Raw genomic sequence first — 18,756 nt, 5'->3', positions numbered from 1 at the left:
CGTATTTTAAATTAATGAATGTTCAATAAAAGATGTATTTTTCCTTGTACCCATCTTTCTTGTGTTTATCATTTGACACATAATTAAATCAACTTCATGCTAAATTTCAGAAAAAAATAATACTTATCCGATTAGTTGACTAATCGTTTCAATAGTCGGGTGACTAGTCGACCATTAAAATAGTCGTTAGTTGCAGCCCTACTCTACTCTTTACTGGTCAGTTTTTAATCGATCCTTTTATCTACTTGCAGAGACAGAGCCAGTTGACAACCTGATAATGAGGACATGGGACCATCCTTCATGAAGGGGGGGTTAATACCATTTTTTTTGGGCAGTGAAATTAAGCAACGCACCATTTTGCTGTCCACAGAAAAACAAATGGTCAAAACCACCCATCATATAGGGACCATATTACCCTCCATCCAAAGGTATGTTCAATTTAATTCACAAAAAACGATAAACAAATATATTTGTTTTTCTATTTTTGTGTGAAGTAAATCCATATGCTTTTCACATTTTCATATTCAAATTGAAAAACTGAATCTAAAAATAATCTATAACCAGAAACTTTGGTTTGTTTGTCAGTTCAAAAAAAGAAGTTTAAATTTGTTCTCCTTAAATGCCCTACAATATTTGCTGTAGGGCATTACAGAGCATGTCTATCCTGTCGCACAGCCAGTCTGCATGGAAATGTATACAGTTACATAACAACTCCATTGTAATCATTAAACTCAAACAACAATACCTCAACCCAACACAAAATAAAGAAATCACAAATGACACTTAAAACAATTAAAATATATACAGCTGAAAACTGTGTGAATTTTTAGATGGGTAGAGGACAACATTACCACCGATATATTCTGACTGATCCTGTCAGTGTCACGGCAGCAGATTTAACTAATCAAGTGACGCAGTTGTGCCTCTCAATGGGGAGAGGCACTTATCATGTCTCCCCTGCAGGAATTTATTAAGACACATTGTATGTTTGTTTACTCTACCATCAAACAAGTTGAACACCGCTTTGGACAAAGTGTGAACAGACTGGGTGTTGTAGCATTTTTCCATCCTGTTCTAGAACGTGCGAATATGCCAGCATGTTTTGAGCTGTCAAAAACACACTAAGCACACAGAAGAACTATGGAAAGATGTAGCTCATGTAAAATGATTGAGCTATCTTTTCCAGATGGTTTAGATCAATGGCTTATCTAAAGAGCTTTTTTCTAGTCCATCTTCAGAACATTACTGTTGTTCCACCACAGCAGAAATGTATCTAGCCAGGTCTCAGTGCAGTAGGTCCCCCCCCCCACTTCCGTTGTTCCTTGATTTCTCAAAATAGGGACAATTTATTTAAACACTTTAATAAATAAGAAGACATCCTTAATGAGGCCGTGAATGAACTTGAAGAAGGCCCACTGTTTTGACCTACTTCTTGTTCATGTAAATCTAACTAAGTTGCTGATGGCAATGGAACAGAACTAAACTAGTTATTGACAACTTGTTTAACATTTCTACAACTGGTTTTATCATTTACTATCCACAGATGACTGACAAAATAACAGGGTTGTAACCCTGCAGGTTTCAGTTCATTAAATTCAAGGCCCTTTTACGACCACTTGGAATATAATTTAAAATGTATTTCACAGCCATATCAGCAAGATGATTCTAAAGACTATCCAAGCTTGGTTGGCATGCAATCGTGAGCCAGGTGTTCTATGACAAATTTAAAGGGGGGATTCAAACTTCAAAGTTTGCAAGTGTTGGCACAATGCTGATGGATTTTAAAAAGAATGTTGGAGGACCTGATACAGGCTGATGAATGCATCATATTGCTCCCTTTACAACCTGTACATTTCCCTCAAACACATTAAATTTTTAAGTGAGGAAATTCAGATAATCGCATTTAAGACTTTTTCAAATAGTGTGTAAGGAGTGTGACATACATATGAAGCAATGATTAAATATATATGCATGGATCACTCAAAATTAAGATGCAAAACTTAACTATTCAAGTGCCACTAGCTTTAATTGATCCAAAATGTAATGCACTGCAGAGCATTAACACTCAATGAACTGACAGATGAATTTGCTTTACTACTCTTTAACAAAAAGCTTCAACACACCTCCATCTTGGGTTCGGTTTTGCCACCAGCAGCCTCAAACTCCTGTTGGTCATGGTGTGCCTCTGCTTTGACCTCCTGGACAGGCAGGTCTGCTCCAACATGCTGCGAGTGCAGGTCGGCACTGGAGGCTGAGGCTGGAGTGGGAACTCGGTTATCCAGACTGGCTCCTGGTTGTGAGAGCTGAAACACAGAGGGAGGGTGGTGGGGGAGAAAGAAAAAAAATGAGGTTTTGAAACAGTGAAACTTTTATTCCTTTGCATGCAGGACTGAAGCTACGCCATAGACGACCAACTCCCATATGATGTCACGGCTGCCTTAAGTGGAAGGATGCAACATTCCAGTTGTGATGGCGGCTACAAGGATGCAGTTGTCAGACAGAAGTGAATATGTTTGGGACGGGTTGGTACATAACAGTAAGAGGGATGGGAGCTTGCAGGGGGGAGGGGTGAGAGTGGAGGACATGCTGAGGGGCTCATTCTCACCGGTGTGGTAGGGGGCTGAGGCGGGGGCTGCGTCTGTGCTGCTGCGGGGAGCTCCGCCTGGGTTTGGGGCTGGGTGGGGCAGGGTGGGGTGGCACCCTGGGCTGGGGCAGGCCCGGGGAGGGTGGGAGTGGCGCTGCGGCTGGAGGACGGGGGGAGCGGCAGGTTAGTTGCCCCCCCAGCCGTGGAGGCAGAGGAGGCAGCAGGTGGAGGAGTGGAGTGCAAGGGGGTTTGGGAGGAGGCTAGCTGAGGGCCCAGCGAGGGGCCAAGTGCATTCATGGGGAGGTTAGCGCTCTGCTGCTGCTGCTGGAGAGAAGGACACAGAAGGAAGGCGCACATCCACGCGCAAGATAAGCAGACAAACATACAGTCATCGAGTCAACCAGACGAACACCACACCACGCAGAATTTGGGTTTTAAAGAGCACCTTGGAATGAGAATAATTTCAGAGAAATAAGAAAGCAGTATGATTTGTTAAGGTAGTTTCAGTTGAGTTTCCCGCCAGCTGACGAGAATTAGAACACCCAGTTCAGTGATACCTCTAAAAGGAATAGCACTACACAAAATGTTATGCAACCTGCACTACTTGTCCACACCTCTTCACTCTCTTCATGTCTCACCTGGGTGACAGCAGCCTGTGCTGGTGGCTGACCCATGCCAGGCCCCAAGGTGACGTTCATGGCACCTGTTGAAGTGACAGCAGCAGATCCTGGAGGGAACTGGGTCTGAGCCAGAAACTGTCCTTGGTTGGCTGTCTGGCCTACCATGTTGCCCCCACCGTGACTGGCCATCATACCCTGAGCTTGGGGCATCCTGGAGGGTGACATGCCCATCTAAAAAGCCAGAGAAGAGACTGGTACTATAAATAGACTGCCAGAATCCGCCCCCACCCCCCCGGTACCAAACCAGAAACATAAGCAATGTCAAAGATCGATCACATGCATGACAAAACAGCTGCATTATAGCAATGAGAGGTGTATTTCTCTCCCCTTCAATAGGGTGTGTGTGTGCGTGAGTTCATGTGTGCGATAGTGGGTGGAAAACTGCAACAAAATGTCTTGATTGTTTGTTTTACATATTGACTATCCATTCTTGTTTGGGTGACTTTCTTTCAGGCGCCTTTCATCTTTGGTCTCATAAAATTTAAGTCCATCAAAAACTTCTCTAGGTTTAAAATCAGGACTAAAAAAATTACAACATGTTAATTCAAGGTTCTTTTCAAGGACTCCTCACCGCTGGGACGGAGCTCATGTTCATTTGCTGTGGGTGGTTCATGGGTGAGGCAGCACGGGCTCCCATGGTTGCCTGAGATATCTGGGCATTGGGCAGAGCCATGTGATTGAACTGGTTGATTCCTGTACACAAGAGGGAACCCAATGTTCAGCAGTGGACATGCACAAGGAGCACAGAAGCAACACACAATGCCATGATAGTGGTTAATCTTAACACTTTTTTTTCTTTTTTTTCTTTTTTTACACAGAAATTTCACTTCAATCCAGCCCTTTACAACACTATTTTGGTCAGATTTACGATACACACAGCCAGTTATTATGGCACCTTTAAGGTTGACCAGAGTGGTTGAAGGGGGTATTAATTCTTGTTCTGTGGTGTGATATGTAACCCCACAAAAAATGGTTGGGTCTGTAATGGCTCAGAACCTTCCTAAAAGGCTCTCTGAAACCGCTATGTTACCATGTTGGGTTTAGAATGCATTGTTTGTCCCTATTGGGGTCGTTTCTCACCTTATCTGGCAACCTCATTTTTTAATGCAAGTGCATGAGTTGACGGCAATCGGTTGCTGTTGTTTATTTGGCAACCTCATTTAACTACTACTCGGTGATTGGCTGCCCTCACTGTCGCTGTTTGAGGTAACCTGACATCATTAGAATCAGGAAATATAACTAATATTCAAGACATACCTTGTGAAACCTGCATGCGATTCATGATCTGATTTGGCATGTTGGGCAGAGGAACAGGTCCGTCTATCAAAAAAAAAAAAAAAAAAGACAACATTAAGAACCATGTCACCACCTCATTGCTTCAAGTAGTTTCAACAGTACTTCAGACTTAATTACTTTAGCAATTCCACAATAATGCCAAAAGAAGCTGGAAGTCAAATCTTTATAGTTTCAAGCCATTTGCTGGTAAAAAATTCAACTTTAGCTGGGTAAAATGTCAAACCTGGCCACACAACTTTAGAATCAGGGAATATCAGGGATACACGTGTGGTAAATGGACTCAATTTTATATAGCGCTTTTCTACCTTAGCGGCACTCAAAGCGCTTTACAGTGTCATCTCATTCACCCATTCACACACACACTCACACACTGATGGTGGAGGCTGCCATGCAAGGTGCCAACCTACTCATCAGGAGCAATTATGGGTCCAGTATCTTGCTCAAGGACACTTCGACATGGTCACTGGGGTCGAGGATCGAACCAGCGACCCTTCGGTTGCTAGACGGCCACTCTACCCCTGAGCCATGCCGCCTACATGTGTGGTATATCCATCCATCCATTTTCTTCCGCTTTTTCCTGTTAAGGGTCGCAGGGGGGCTGGAGCCTATCCCAGCGGCTACGGGTGAGAGGCAGGTTTCACCCTGGACAGGTCACCAGTCTGTCACAGGCCAACACATAGAGACAGACAACCATTCACACTCACAGTCACACCTACAGTCAATTTAGAGTATCAATCAGCCTCGTCCGCAATTGCATGTCTTTGGACTGTGGAAGGAAACTGGAGTACCAGAGAGAACCCACACAGGAACAGGGAGAGCATGCAGACTCCACACAGAAAGATCCCGTGCCCGAGCCCAGAACCTTCCTGCTGTGAGGCGACAGCGCTAACCACTGCACCACCGTGTGGTATATAATGTACTTGGTTTTTTTTTTACAAGCTTAATGATATTATTTAAGATGTGACCTATTACACTAACATTCTTGTAAATATTCCAACTCACTCTGTGGCCTGGAGCCCAAGGTGTTGGGCTGGGGGAGGCCAGGCTGTTGGGCGCCCTGGGTAGCCATTGGAGCCTGGTTGATGATCTGCTTCTGTAGCCTTGAGCGCCTCTTCTCCTCCAGTTCCTTTTGGATTTTATAAATTTTTTCAGCCAAAAAGTGATAATACTCATCCTGTACAGAGGAAGCGAGAAAGTTGAGGGAGTCCATAAATTGATGACAAAACACACAACTGAAGTTGGTGGATATGATGAAGGATTTCTTTAGTGCACTTGGCTCTGATAAGAACACCTACACGGCTGTTAGCTGACTCATACATGTCCCCCTCCACCTTTCTGGCGTATGCCACCAGGTTCTCCATCCGTCTGTCCTTCAGCGCTGCTGGGTCAGGGGTAGGGAATATGGCTTGTACTCTGCCATAAAAGATGGAGATTGGCAGAAATTAACTTCACACGTAAACTGGGAGAGTTACAGCAAGTAATGTTGAAATAAACGGAAATTTGGAGCTTTTAAGCAAGAATCAATCTGAGTGCTATAAAAAGGACACCAACATGTTTTCTCTAATTGTTAGTACTCTCCAGCATAGGTGCTTACTTACAGTTTGTGTACGAGGTGATTGCGCAGGTCCTGAGTGACATGCTCGTGCCAGGCTTTCCTGGTGCCTGTGGCAGAGACGGGTGCTGCTGTGGGTAGGTTACTCATTGAGCCCACAGCGGAGCCGTCAGACAGCAGCTGACTGCAGGTGGAAAAAAGTTGAATGGGTGCAAACACGGTGAGAGGATAGAAACACAGTTTTTATGTGGAGACTTAAATTTTATCAGCAACTGCACTAAATCCATAGAAACACAACTATGAATAGCACACAATTTGTTTTTCCTATTCCAATGTTTAATTTAAACTCAGGGAATACAATAGTAGCCCAAAGGCACTGACTTGTTAGTGTTAAGTGTGTTGGGAAGCGAGTCTGTGTGCAGGTTGGTCTGTTCTGAAGTGGTCACGCCCAATGTCGCACTTCCAAGAGCCATCTGGTTTCCTGTAAATACAAAACACAGTGAACAAACAGCAGTGCTTGATTTCACAATCCAAGTATGCATAGAACGTGGATGTGACCAGCTACCATGTTTACACATTAAATATCATGAAATGGCCATGTGACACATTAAACAAGGAACACCACATCAAACGATAACCACTAGTGTTCAGAAAGAAGGAAAAAAATTACCAAGTGCATTGATGGGTCTCATCTGCTGCGGAAGCTGTTGCTGGGCCTGGGCATTTTGTGCACCTGCAGTCTGTCCTGGGCCTGGAGACTGCTGGGTCTGGGCTTGCCCAGTAGCCTGGCTGCCATAGGGCAGCCCAAGTGCTGCGTAAGCTCTCTGCATGGAGCTGGGGTCTATAGGGGTTGAGGTATTGATGGTAGGAGTACTGGGTTGGCCCACACCAACTGAAGACATGGGGTTCTGCAGGCCAGTATTGGGGGAGCTCAGCATAGCTGGGGACAGAAATGCAGTCAGCCAAGTTAGACCACTGAGACTCTTTGTTAAGCACACTTGCAGTGTTGAGTTTATGCTTATTCTAAAGCTACATAAGCAACTGCATGTACAAATTCAAATAACGATGTGTGACAAGCTCATAAAAATGAAAATAGCGGTTTTTGTGGGGTTGAATACTTAAACAGGCAATACGCATATTTTGACCTGTGGCGAGATTAAGTCATAATATGGCAGTTTGATACAGTGGGAACATTAATGTAAGGCTAAATGCTTTAAAAGCAGAGGACTGAATTAATGAATAAATCCCTTTAGGGGACAGAGCATGTGAATTTTTTCTTGCTCAGGATTCGTTCAGGTTAAAAATACAAGCTCACAAAAAGCCAAAAAACAGAAAAGGTCCAGCACAGAAATAATGTACTGTGCTCACTTTGGCAGGCAAGAACACAAGCTCTGGCCTCATGAATACGCAATGACAACCATTACATACATCATGATGCTAGAAAAATGGAACACACCAATGACCTGTTATCTTTATTGTTGCCATTTCCTATTGTTTGTATCAATCTTTTGTTGTACTTAAAGAATCATATTTTGTTTCTCACCTTGTGAATGAACTGTATTATCTATCGCCACTCCACTATCATTACTCACCTAACATCCATGCCAATAATGTTAACTGGGCTGAGAAAAAGACTGTGCGTATGTGCGTGTGTGAGAGAGAGCAAGAGAGAGAGAAGCTGGCAAGCAGAAAGAATGAGTTGGCAGTGTATCTGAACAGGGCAATATACAGCTTTAAGGTTTGTATACATGCTTCTACTTTGCATATAAAAGTACTTCTTGTGGTGCAGCATGTCAGCCTACTGAGCCCTGTTAATCAGCACAAGTGACAAGTTAATTTTCAGTCATTAATTACGAGAGGCAAATTGTTCTGAAACACAGACAGAATACGAAATGCAACCAAGCACCCACGGTCACCCCTGGAGAAGGATGGATATCATTTCTTCAGTTCCGCACTAAGCATCCATGGACAGAAATACTCTAGAATCAAAGTCTGCTGTTTGGGATTGTTAAGGTTCTTCTGTTAATGCCATTGTTGACAAAGACAGGTGGAGAGAAAAAAAAAGATATATATTCATCCCTTGTAACAACTGGTTATATTTGAACCTGCTTATGCAGGTGGTGAAATAATAATAAGCCAGTATTGGGGAAAATCTTAATTGGAAACATCTTCTAAATCAAAGCAAAGTGGAACTGGAAGGTAGAGTTGAGTGATTACAGGCAATACCAAATTATTGGCTGAGATATTAGTGATTTGCATCCTTCATTTCCTACCTACAGTCTGTAAAGCAAGTGTTTTATCACATCAAGATATGTGCTGCTTCTGACACAAGACAACCGTTTATGGCATTTAACTCCTCACTCTCTCCATCTTGCCCACAATCACACCTGCAGTCACATAAATTGTCAATTAAATTGTCAATTCCTCTTTGGAAACTGACATCTTCCCCACTGCTCTGAAGCAAGCTTGGGTCACCCTGTTCTTTAAAAAGCCCAATCTCACTCAGTCCAAGTTGAAAATCAGAGGTTGGTCTCACGTCTGCCATTCCTGTCCAAAATACTTGAGCACGCAGTCTTCAACCAAGTTTCTGAGCATCTGCAGAAGAACAACCTGAATGACTCCTACCAATCTGGCTTTAGACGTGACCACTCCACTGAAACTGCACTCCTGTCAATCACAGAATCACTGTTCCTGGCAAGAGCTGCTGGTCAGTCCTCTTGTCCTACTGCTGCTAGACCTTCTTTTGCCGTTGACACTGTGACATCAAGTTCTACTCTCCACACTCTCTGAGCTCAAGATCTCAAGATCTGTCCTGTTGTGGTTCAAGTTCTACCTCACAGGTAGATCCTTTAGAGTGTCATGGCAGGGAGAAGTGTCTGAATCACATAGGTAATCGAAAGGGGTACCCCAGGGATCAGTGCTTGGTTCCCTACGCTTCACCCTGCTGTTAATGTCTCAATGGCTTCCAGTGGCAGCTTGAATCAAGTTCAAATCTCTTCTTCTGGCTTTCAAAACAATGACAAGTACAGCTCCTGCCTACCTGGAATCCCTCAACCAGGTCTAAACTTCCTCTCACCCGCTACGCTCTGCCTGTGAGAGACAGCTAGTGCTCCCAGCTCCTCTGTTGTTCCCAAATGGTTGAATGAACTACCCAGCTCCATACGATCTGCTGAGTCCCTTTCTACTTTTGAGAGATAATTGAAGACTCAACTGTTCAGGGAACACCTAGGCACTTAAATCTGATCCTTCTCCTCTTTGTCCTCAGGGGTAGAATGAGTCAGAAGATTTCAGATCCAGCTCTTTGTGAATGCTCAGCACTGGCAATGTTGAAAATTGAATTTGCTGAATGTTGAAAGATATTGTTGATGTTGATTTTTTGGTTGTGTTCAGTTTCTATTAAATTATATTATGAACGAAAAAGGGGGGAAAGGCACTTCTGCTACTAGATGGCAGCACCTGCGGCCAATCAAACTTGAAGCACTTTACTTTGTCGTACTTACTAAGGCTTTCCATCCACTCTAAATTCTTGCTTGTGTTGTACGTCACTTTGGACTTAAGTGTCTGCCAAATTGAACTGTAGAATTTTTCACATCAGTAAACACACATTTTTAACAAGTTGGCTGATTTACAAAAAAAAAAAAATACCCTTGTCTCTCCTGCCACAAGGATTAAAATATTGCAAAATCATGCAAGAAATTTTGATCATTTTACTCAACAAGAATCATGAAAATAAAATACATAAATGCCACTGAACTATCTCATTCAGCTCAGTGGGGCTTCCCCCTAATTTTCAACAATACTTTAGTTGGGCGAACGTGTCATTAGTGAGCAAGATCTAATATGTTGCTTTGTCACACACATATCTCAAGATACCAACAATGTCGCCTTCATAAAATAATCGTCTAAGTGATTTTTTTGTCAAGTTTTTCAGAAAACACACAAAAAAATGGAGACAAAACATCATAAGGAGTTGTTTTAGGCAAAAAAAAGCCCAAAAAATGACTTAGGCAATTACTCTAAGAAGGTAATGATAAGGGAAATTCTTTTTAAGGGGCAGTCTTGTAGCAACATGCTGGGAATATCTTAAACAATGCAGGTTTTTAAGCAGATGTTTTCATATATGCAAATATTAACAAATTGGCTTATTGGGGTGTAATATAAATAAATCCAATTAAAAGTTTGTTTATCCACAGGGAGTCTTGTATTGGAGATGGTGTTGAAAATTCAGGCACACACAAGTAAATTGCCATTATCCCCTTTTGGCCTCCTTGATTTAATTTTTATCAGCCATGAAAAATTACAGGTTGAGTCTGACCTGAGAGCTTCAATGATACATGTGTATTCCATGATGCAGAGCTGTGATCCACTCACAGCTTCATTTTTCATCAGACCTAAAAGAACACCTGGGTCTACCTGTGAATAACAGCTACCTGACTAAACTGCAGTGGCTCGCCTGCCTGTGGTGTCCACACAGACGTGCTGCCCCTGCAGTGCTGCAAGCCTAATTTTTCTACACTCAGTTTGCCTTCGGTAATATCCATCAATACTAGAAGCTTTCTTTTCTATTCTGTTTAAACTGTGGTAAAAGTGGAAAGTTGAACGAGAGAACAGTCACATGGTTCTTATTTACCATTAGTGAGAGAGAAACAGGAAGCAGACAGAGAAAGTACTGCCCTTCATTTTTAGTTCTTAAAAAGCAGCCTATATGATTTTCACATCTGGCAGCTGTAGACATGTACACTGTAGTGAAAGGTCCTGGTGGTTTGGTGTCAATATAACTATCTCCAGATCATTTTCACTGTCTATTTTTGGTGAGTGATATTGTTGGCCATCAGCGATCCATCAGCCCAACTCTATTTTAAACACATGTTGAAAGTCATCAAGCCCTGTTACTAAGTTCCTTCATTTCAGATGGCAAATGCTATCAGCTATCAATGAATACATCAAGAACAGTTAATTTTCCAATGCAGCACCCCGACAGATGTTTCATAATATTTATGTATGCGATTGTGTTTATTTAGATGTTTTTAAATCAATTTGATTGTCTTTAAGTAAACAGAATTGACATTTATGAGCAAATCACAGAGGGGAAAAGGGAATTTTTTAGGGTTTTTTTTTCAGTTCAGAAAACACACAACTGTGACTTCAGAACTGAGGTACATACTGAACCTGTTTTTTTTGTAACTGTGCACCCTTTTTTCATTACATAACAGTTTGCTCACTCTTTTCCAAGATTTGACATCTTACATCTCTGTTTTCCACATGCCTGTTTATCAAATTTTGCTCTGCCATCAAGAGTATTGAAAATTGTTAGATGGAACATAAACACACACAAAGCACTGCACACCGGCTTTTAATGGGGAGCCATTGAGACACTGCTATTACATAAAATTAGGGAATCTTTACCTTTAAACTGTATGAAAGGTTGTATCAGTTTAAAAATTCATTTGATTCTGTCAACCAGTCCCTAAGCTTTCTGCACCCCTGAGCTGAGAGGGCACACTGAGCAGCTCCGAAACATTCTCACATCAGATCAGAACAGGCTCACAACAGCCTGGACAGTTGCTCTGCACATCACGTACTGACCTGAGTGGGTTTACACTCGAATCGACAGACAGTCCACCAAGCATAATAAAGACCATGTCCATAGACATAGAAGTAATGGGCATCTGTGATCACACAGGGTGACAATATGACAATCTGACTATGGACAACATCGCCCAACTCTAGAGGGAGGCAGCAGTAAACAACCCCACAGCCAATGGCTCAACAGGATATCTCCAATACACGCTCTTATTCTTCCCTCTCTCCCTCCATCCATCCTGTGTGTTGGATTAGAAGCCCAGCGGGACAACACTCTTACTCATCAACTGTTATTACTCATCATGGACAAGCCAAATTACAGACAGGCAAAATAAAGGCTCATTCTTCAAACAAGCACGTTTGGCCGGTTTCACCACAGCAACAAGCAACACTAATTTATCCAAAGAAATCCTTTATTAACAATATTTGTCAATGACTAAATGTAACAAGAGCAGTAAAGACTGAGTCTGACTCAGACATGTGAATATCTGCTTATACAACATAAAATTAAGCTGTGTGTCATCAGTGGCTAAGTTTTAATCCTAAAAGTCAGTGAGCTGACAAGTTTTTTTTGTTGTGATACAATGATTGCCTGGTGGGTTTTCAGTGTACCCAGCCTGACCGGTGACCAGTGGATCAGTATCACACCTTTCTGATTCCGAACTGGTCACTTGCCATTGAGACTGCAGCTGTGTGGAGGACCAATGTGGTTTGTGCTGCAGCTGGAACGCAGTGCAGTCATGGTCGATGGAAATTCAAGGTCAGCATGGAAGCTAGCTATTTGTAAACCATCTAAGGCCAAAATAAACCACAAGGAACAACAAACCCTATCAGACACTTAAACTTAATCAGTCTGTTGAGCCTGCCCTGTTAGAGGAAGCTAATAAAGGGAAGGCGGCTAAGGCCAGTAGCAAGAGCTCTGAGCCAAGAACTAGCCTGCAGCCTCTAATGTCCCTCACTGATGCTGCTCCATTCAACTGTTTTGTTCGATAAGTAAAAGATATTCAGACATTGCTGGATATATAGCAACTCACTCTTAATAGAATTTGATTTGTAACTCTTTCCAGCAGGAGAGCACTTTATTTATTTTGAGAGTTGTTTAAGTTAGAAAAGATCCAGTAACCTTGTGCAATTTGGGGGACATGAGGATGGGGATGAATGGATGAATGTTTTCTTTTATTATGAAAATAATTGATATGATAATGTTTTTATATTCTGTCAAGTATACACAATATAGTCATTTATAGACAAAAATTGGAATCAGCAGTTGACAGGTCTCATCGTCGCCGCCCCCCCCCCCCCCCCCAAAGGGGGGTTGGCCAAGAAAAAAGGAATTGGAGCATCTTTAGTCTTTTTGTACTTACGCTGCTGAGTGCGCTTGTCGCTGGCATTCTTCAACGGCAGACATACGGGACAGTCGTGTCGTGTACAATTTTTCCAGTGGGAGATGATCTGTCTGGATGATGCACAATGAGCCACTGCAGAGAGGAAGAAGGAGGAAAAGAAAAAAGAATGCGAGGGTTTACGGAATTATCAGTGTAGGATAATAACAGGTGACCACCTGACTTTAGCGCTGGAGACCCTGATGTGACAAGAAATTTGGGTTTGGCTTAACATTGCTGATTGATCACACTCTGATCCAGCAACAATTAAATTTTTGGAGGTTTGTTCATACAAAACAGCAAGCCTTTGTCATCGTCAAACCTCAAGAACAAAGTGAAGCTTTGTCGCAGCTACTCAATTTTGTGCATTAACGAGCCTGAGCGCATGAGAGATTCAGCAGCAGTCAAGAAGGTGACACAATGTGTTCAAGCAGTGATGAAAACAAAACCTGTGGTAGAGAGATAAAACTATATTTGCTGATTGTAACGGATTTTATGCTCTAAAAGCAGGAGTAACCACCGAAAACATTTAGAAAAAAGGTTGTGTCTGATTGGTACCTGGATCACTGGTGTCAATCAGAAAGTCAATGACTAGTGTCAGCGTTCAAAACAGATACACGATCCGTCTCCTTAACCACATGTATTGGTATGTGTCTGAATAAACAGTCATTTCATTTCATCCATTGCCGTTATAAGACTAATGGGCAAGCAGCTAATCTGACAAGAGATCGGATACAGGCTAAAATTGGCCTTGCTTGCTGCTTGGCACCTCCAACTCCTGCCACATATTCAGTTGCTACATGGTTTCATACCTCACAAATACAAACACAATCAAAGAGTTATAATCTTTGTAACAATGCCAACATTTATTGGCAAAGACTCAAACATAGCAGGACTGTTATACCGTGGCTTTTTTGTAGCTTCAGTATGCAGTGATGATAAGGTCAAACTATCCATAGCCAATCCAAGAGCGAGTCATTCCACAGACTTCAGGGCCCCTTGAGTGAAAATGAGCTAAACCAACAATTCCAAAATGTTGCAGATCATAACTTTATGTTAGGGACTAAAATCTGTCTCCACAGTAATTTTAATAGCAGTAAGAGACAGAAGTCCTGTGCAAGAGGAAATGAGCTGGCAAGCAGATAATCTTTCACACGCAATACAACTTGGACTCTGAGCATGTTTGGCTTGAAAATTCACATTAAGCAGTCAAGCCTAAGAGCACAGCAAAGACACGGACCCAACTACAGGGGCAATATTTCAATACAGCAATGCTTGTGCTGACAGATGATAGAGAAGGCGGAGGGCTGCTGCTGGTGTGAGCTAGCAGACATAAGGTGAGCGTCCCATTCAAACTGTTTTTGTTTCAACCGGATTGTGAATGAGAGAAAATTTAAAAAATTTTGAATATCTGTGTTGTATTACAGTAAGAAGGCTGACAGAGTATGCCAGGAGCACACTTTGATTAATGTTTAAGATTATTGCATAAAATGTGCATTCCTTAGCTTGAAGTGCCTTAACTTAACCTACCTTGGCAGGACTTGCCGGCCTGGCAGTGGGTCATGTGGTTAAGGACGTTCTTCATGGTGCGGCAGTGGGGCAGGGCGCAGGCCCTCACCTCCCCGTTGGCCTGCTCCCGTCGCTGGCACTTGTGTGCATGAAGCAGCAGGACCAGCTGCTGCTGGATCAGCTTGCGCTTCTCAGGGTCAGCTGTGGGACCTGCCGAAGGCACCGCCACACCTCCACCTCCAGCCAGGGGCAGCATAGCCCCCTGCTGCTGGGGCTGCTGCATGAAGCATTAAGAAAGACATGTAATCAGTGATGTATTCAAATAATGCCTTTGAAACTACCAATCACAGCTGGATAGAGGGAAGCTTCAAAATTATTATATTGTATGTGGGTACTGAGTGTCAATCCTGAATTCAAGTGAAATACAATTAAAAGCACATCTTTCATCAATAGCAACATTACTACATTAATGTTGAAGTGGGTGGAAAGACTTTCAAATGAGCAATATGTTTAAGTGGGATGCACAATGAATGAATCACTTCCAAAAGATATTTTATAATTTCTATGTCCTGTGAATTATATCTGAGAATAAGCAGCTAATAGATGGCGGTAATGGACAGTTATGCTGGTTACCACCAGCAGAAGTTGTCGCATTCATGACATCAAGAAGCTGCACCTCAACTAGAGAGCCAAATGGACAGTTCTGGGTACAGACAATATCCAGAGTATTTGATGAAGACAAGATTGTTTTAGAAGCTTACATATTCTATTACAGAAAAGAAAAGAATTAAAACAATAAATTAACCTGAGAAGGAACTACTCTTGTTCTGTGTAACACTAGTGATTATAGTTACGGTTAGGACAGGAGTGGGTTATGGAATACTGAAGCGCTCATCTTTGCTCGCTAGATTGTAGGATTTTTTTCCCCTCAAGTGGTCATCAACCACAGAACTTCTTAAAATACACAAATGTCCAAGTAATTTATCTGTTACCATATTGTTATTTGCTATTCAGGTAATTATTTCGGCTGAAGAAAAAAGCCCAAATGATTAATCCTCAGTCTCTGATCACAAGTTAACCTGCTCCTGCTGTTTGAGTTTCTTCACACAATATCAGACTGGCACTACCCAACTGCTGGCTGGTCTGCTGGAAACCAAAGAATGAGTGAAGCAGCATCTGCACAGTGTTCAGTCGACCACTTCTACTGTAGCAGATGCGCATGAAGTACAACTATTCATGTCAGTTAACTGGACTGTCATCTAGGTGGCTGGGGGACTAGACTTATTCTTTGTATATGTCCTAGTTTACTTAAACTTCTTAACTTAATAACTCTTTCACCAAAGCCCTGAGTGGAACAATTACTTATTTAGTCACAAAAAAATATCCAATAAATCATAAAGTACACTATTCACAGCATTACAAGTGGTACAGCATTACACATTGAAACAACTGGAGAGTAATACTGTATTATTTAGCGTATGGTAATGTCAGTATGTATGTACCAAGCACTAACCATGTTTGGCACGCTGGTGACAGCTGCCCCTTTGAGTTCATTAGGGAACGGTGGTAGACTGTTGGTGAGCGAGGCCTTGTTCTGGAGCTGCTGCTGAGGGTTTAGCTGTGTGCCAGGACCTGCAGCACTCTGTCCATATGACTGGGTTGCGAACGGACCCCCATTAGTGCCCAATCCCATCTGGAAAAAAAAGAAGAAGAAAAATCAGAGAGAAATAATGATTTTATATCACTGCTTCAAATATTGAAAGGAAAAAAAGCAATAGAATAGCATGCTGCAAGACTGGTTTCAAAGCTTGTTCAGAATTACCAAGTTTTAAGTATCATTCATTAAATTATCATTTGGTTTCTAATTCACATTTTCACACTCTTGTTCAGCCAACAAAAATGCAGAAAAGGCAGTATGACTAGTTCCAAATTTTCCATACGGACACACAATTGTTCCTTAAGAGCAGAGAGCTTTAGTTAACTCTTAAAGGCCTGGCAATAACATGGGTGTGCTCCTTTGCCTTCCTTTTCCAAACAGTAACTAACAGTGCGCCAACAAAGGTTCCACCTCCATTTCAATTTGTCACTACAAGGACTCCACTGGCAATGCAGGCAATAACATAACTGTGGCAGGATTACGGTTTTGTTCAGTCTCACTCGCCACTGATGCTCTGGCACCATGACAGCTCAGTATGATACCAGCTATTGGCTGGCAAGGCACTCCATCCATAGAAACCATTCCAGGCAATCCTCCACCTCATCTCTTGCCTTCGTTCTCCTTACAGACCATCAATCTTTAAAGCCACAACCAGCAGAGCCATGACAGACAAAGTTCTAAACATTGCTGTTACTAGAAGGGTACTCTGTCGAGCAAAAACCTCCAACACAGCCAATGTCAAATAATTGACATTTTTACGATGTCAGGGATCAAAACTGTAACGAGGATGGTTGCAAATGGCATGTTTCACGAGGGAAAATTTAACATGGTCACATCTAGGGCTGTGCAATGTGATAAAATATGTCGTTTGATGCTAGAAAAACAAAAGACAGACCATGGTCTTAAAAGATTTTAACACCACTGTCCATTGTTTATGTCATCGTGCAAATCAATGCTTTACAGTAGTAATTTACATCGTTACACTCTTCAACATAGCCTGCCCGAAGGAAAGACAGCATAAACAAACAGTAAACCTAGAGCAGGACGAAACAGCAGGCTCCTTCCTTAAAGAGTGTTCCTCTGCAGTTTGGATATGGTTTGGTTTTGAAAAGTTGGACACAAACCAGAATACTGTACTTTGCAAATTATGCCACAGACCAGTCCTAATGGTTAACACAAACACCACTAAATTCCCAGTCGAGGAGGACGGGTTTCAAGCCAAGCCCAAAACACTTGACAGAATGCAGTAGTAGGGAAAAAAAGACAAAATACTATGATAAAAACAACAAATGTTTGTTTTTAATATTTTTGATATAATGAAAATTTAAGCTTCCGATCATTGCTGTTTGCAGCTACAGCTGGGTGATACGGGCACACCACATCGAATTTTCATTTTAAACCTTTTTTGTAATCAGCTGCAATCAAAATACTTATTGTCCAACAAAATAAGTTTGTTTAGCAAAAGGCAAGTTCAAAATCAAATTTTATTCATACAGAACAATATCACATATCAGAATTTGCTTGGGGGGACTTAACAATCTAGACACCTCATCTGTGCTCTTTCTACCAGGTCCCCTTGTCATATGGGATACAATGGGAACACGATTCTACTTATTTCTGTTAAAAGAAGAACATAGCCAGGCTGTAAAATGATGAAGTATGAAAGTTCATTTTTTTGGCCATGAGCAGACATAAGCATATGACTATTAGTTGTTGTTCATTAAAGAATTGTCCCTTTTTAAGTAGTAAATGCAATGCCTTTTTTTTTTTTTACTCTTTTTAATCAGCCCTTTAAAATATCTTCATTATATTAGGGTTGGGTAAAAATATCAACAACAAAAAAATCAATGCATAGCAATTATCCCCTCCCTAATTCAATATCAATTAGGCTAACCCTCTGAATCAATTCACCTCCTTGTCAGTGGGGGCGCTGTGCGCACCATCTTTATGTGATTCACGTTTTATGGACAGAGGCTGCACGCGACCAAACAACAACAAAATGGCGATAAAGGCAAGAAGCGGTAAGTCTCTCAGACCAGATGTTTGGACTCATTTTGGATTCCCCATAAATCCGGAACACAAGACAATAGTAAGGTTGTTTGATATTTGTGCCAGGCAGAAATTAAGTACAGTCGAAACACTAAGAACTTGCGGAACCACTGAAGCAGACACCATGCGGACACTCCGCAACAAACCGCGGCTCTGTTTGTGCACAGATTACAGAGTCCGTGATTATACGATTATAATTTTCATTTTGATACTGAACATGTTTTTTCTTTCTATTTTTAGTCTAGATATGCATAAGTGAGATATCATGGTAGTGCTAATGTTTTATTAACAGATGTGAGGTATATCATAATGTCCAAGAGAAAAGACATTTTATTGAAGTTCACATACACTTTACTTTTCATTTTGATACAGAGCTGTCATGTTTTTAATTTTTGTTCTATATGCACAAATGAGCTCTGTGTTATGGGCATGTAAATAAATATTTAAAAATTGCAAATAGGTAC

At 41.7% G+C, this 18,756-nt stretch overlaps 1 protein-coding gene across 2 annotated transcripts in view; it reads right to left on the bottom strand.

Moving 5' to 3' along the window:
- The window catches only part of crebbpa (CREB binding lysine acetyltransferase a), a 54,091-nt gene that overhangs the window by 13,782 nt on the left and 21,553 nt on the right, over window positions 1–18,756 (bottom strand). The window contains exons 3-15 of one of the 2 annotated variants that reach the window (XM_086211010.1): window positions 16,100–16,279; window positions 14,608–14,863; window positions 13,060–13,173; window positions 6,783–7,052; window positions 6,494–6,593; window positions 6,159–6,296; window positions 5,856–5,973; window positions 5,563–5,734; window positions 4,522–4,584; window positions 3,836–3,957; window positions 3,223–3,435; window positions 2,606–2,908; window positions 2,124–2,303 (exon numbers count right to left, since the gene is read on the bottom strand). In XM_086211010.1, coding sequence (XP_086067136.1) covers window positions 2,124–2,303; window positions 2,606–2,908; window positions 3,223–3,435; window positions 3,836–3,957; window positions 4,522–4,584; window positions 5,563–5,734; window positions 5,856–5,973; window positions 6,159–6,296; window positions 6,494–6,593; window positions 6,783–7,052; window positions 13,060–13,173; window positions 14,608–14,863; window positions 16,100–16,279 — 2,229 coding nt within the window. The remainder of the gene's footprint in view (window positions 1–2,123; window positions 2,304–2,605; window positions 2,909–3,222; window positions 3,436–3,835; window positions 3,958–4,521; window positions 4,585–5,562; window positions 5,735–5,855; window positions 5,974–6,158; window positions 6,297–6,493; window positions 6,594–6,782; window positions 7,053–13,059; window positions 13,174–14,607; window positions 14,864–16,099; window positions 16,280–18,756) is intronic. The other variant, XM_086211011.1, reaches the window with a different exon arrangement.

This window comes from Aulostomus chinensis, chromosome 8 (genome assembly GCF_037954235.1).
Source record: "Aulostomus chinensis isolate RoL2024-O1b breed Wild chromosome 8, RoL_Achi_v1.0, whole genome shotgun sequence".
Lineage (NCBI taxonomy): Eukaryota > Metazoa > Chordata > Actinopteri > Syngnathiformes > Aulostomidae > Aulostomus > Aulostomus chinensis.
The sequence above is the reverse complement of the archived record's forward strand: the minus strand, read 5'-3'. Positions and strand labels throughout refer to the sequence as shown.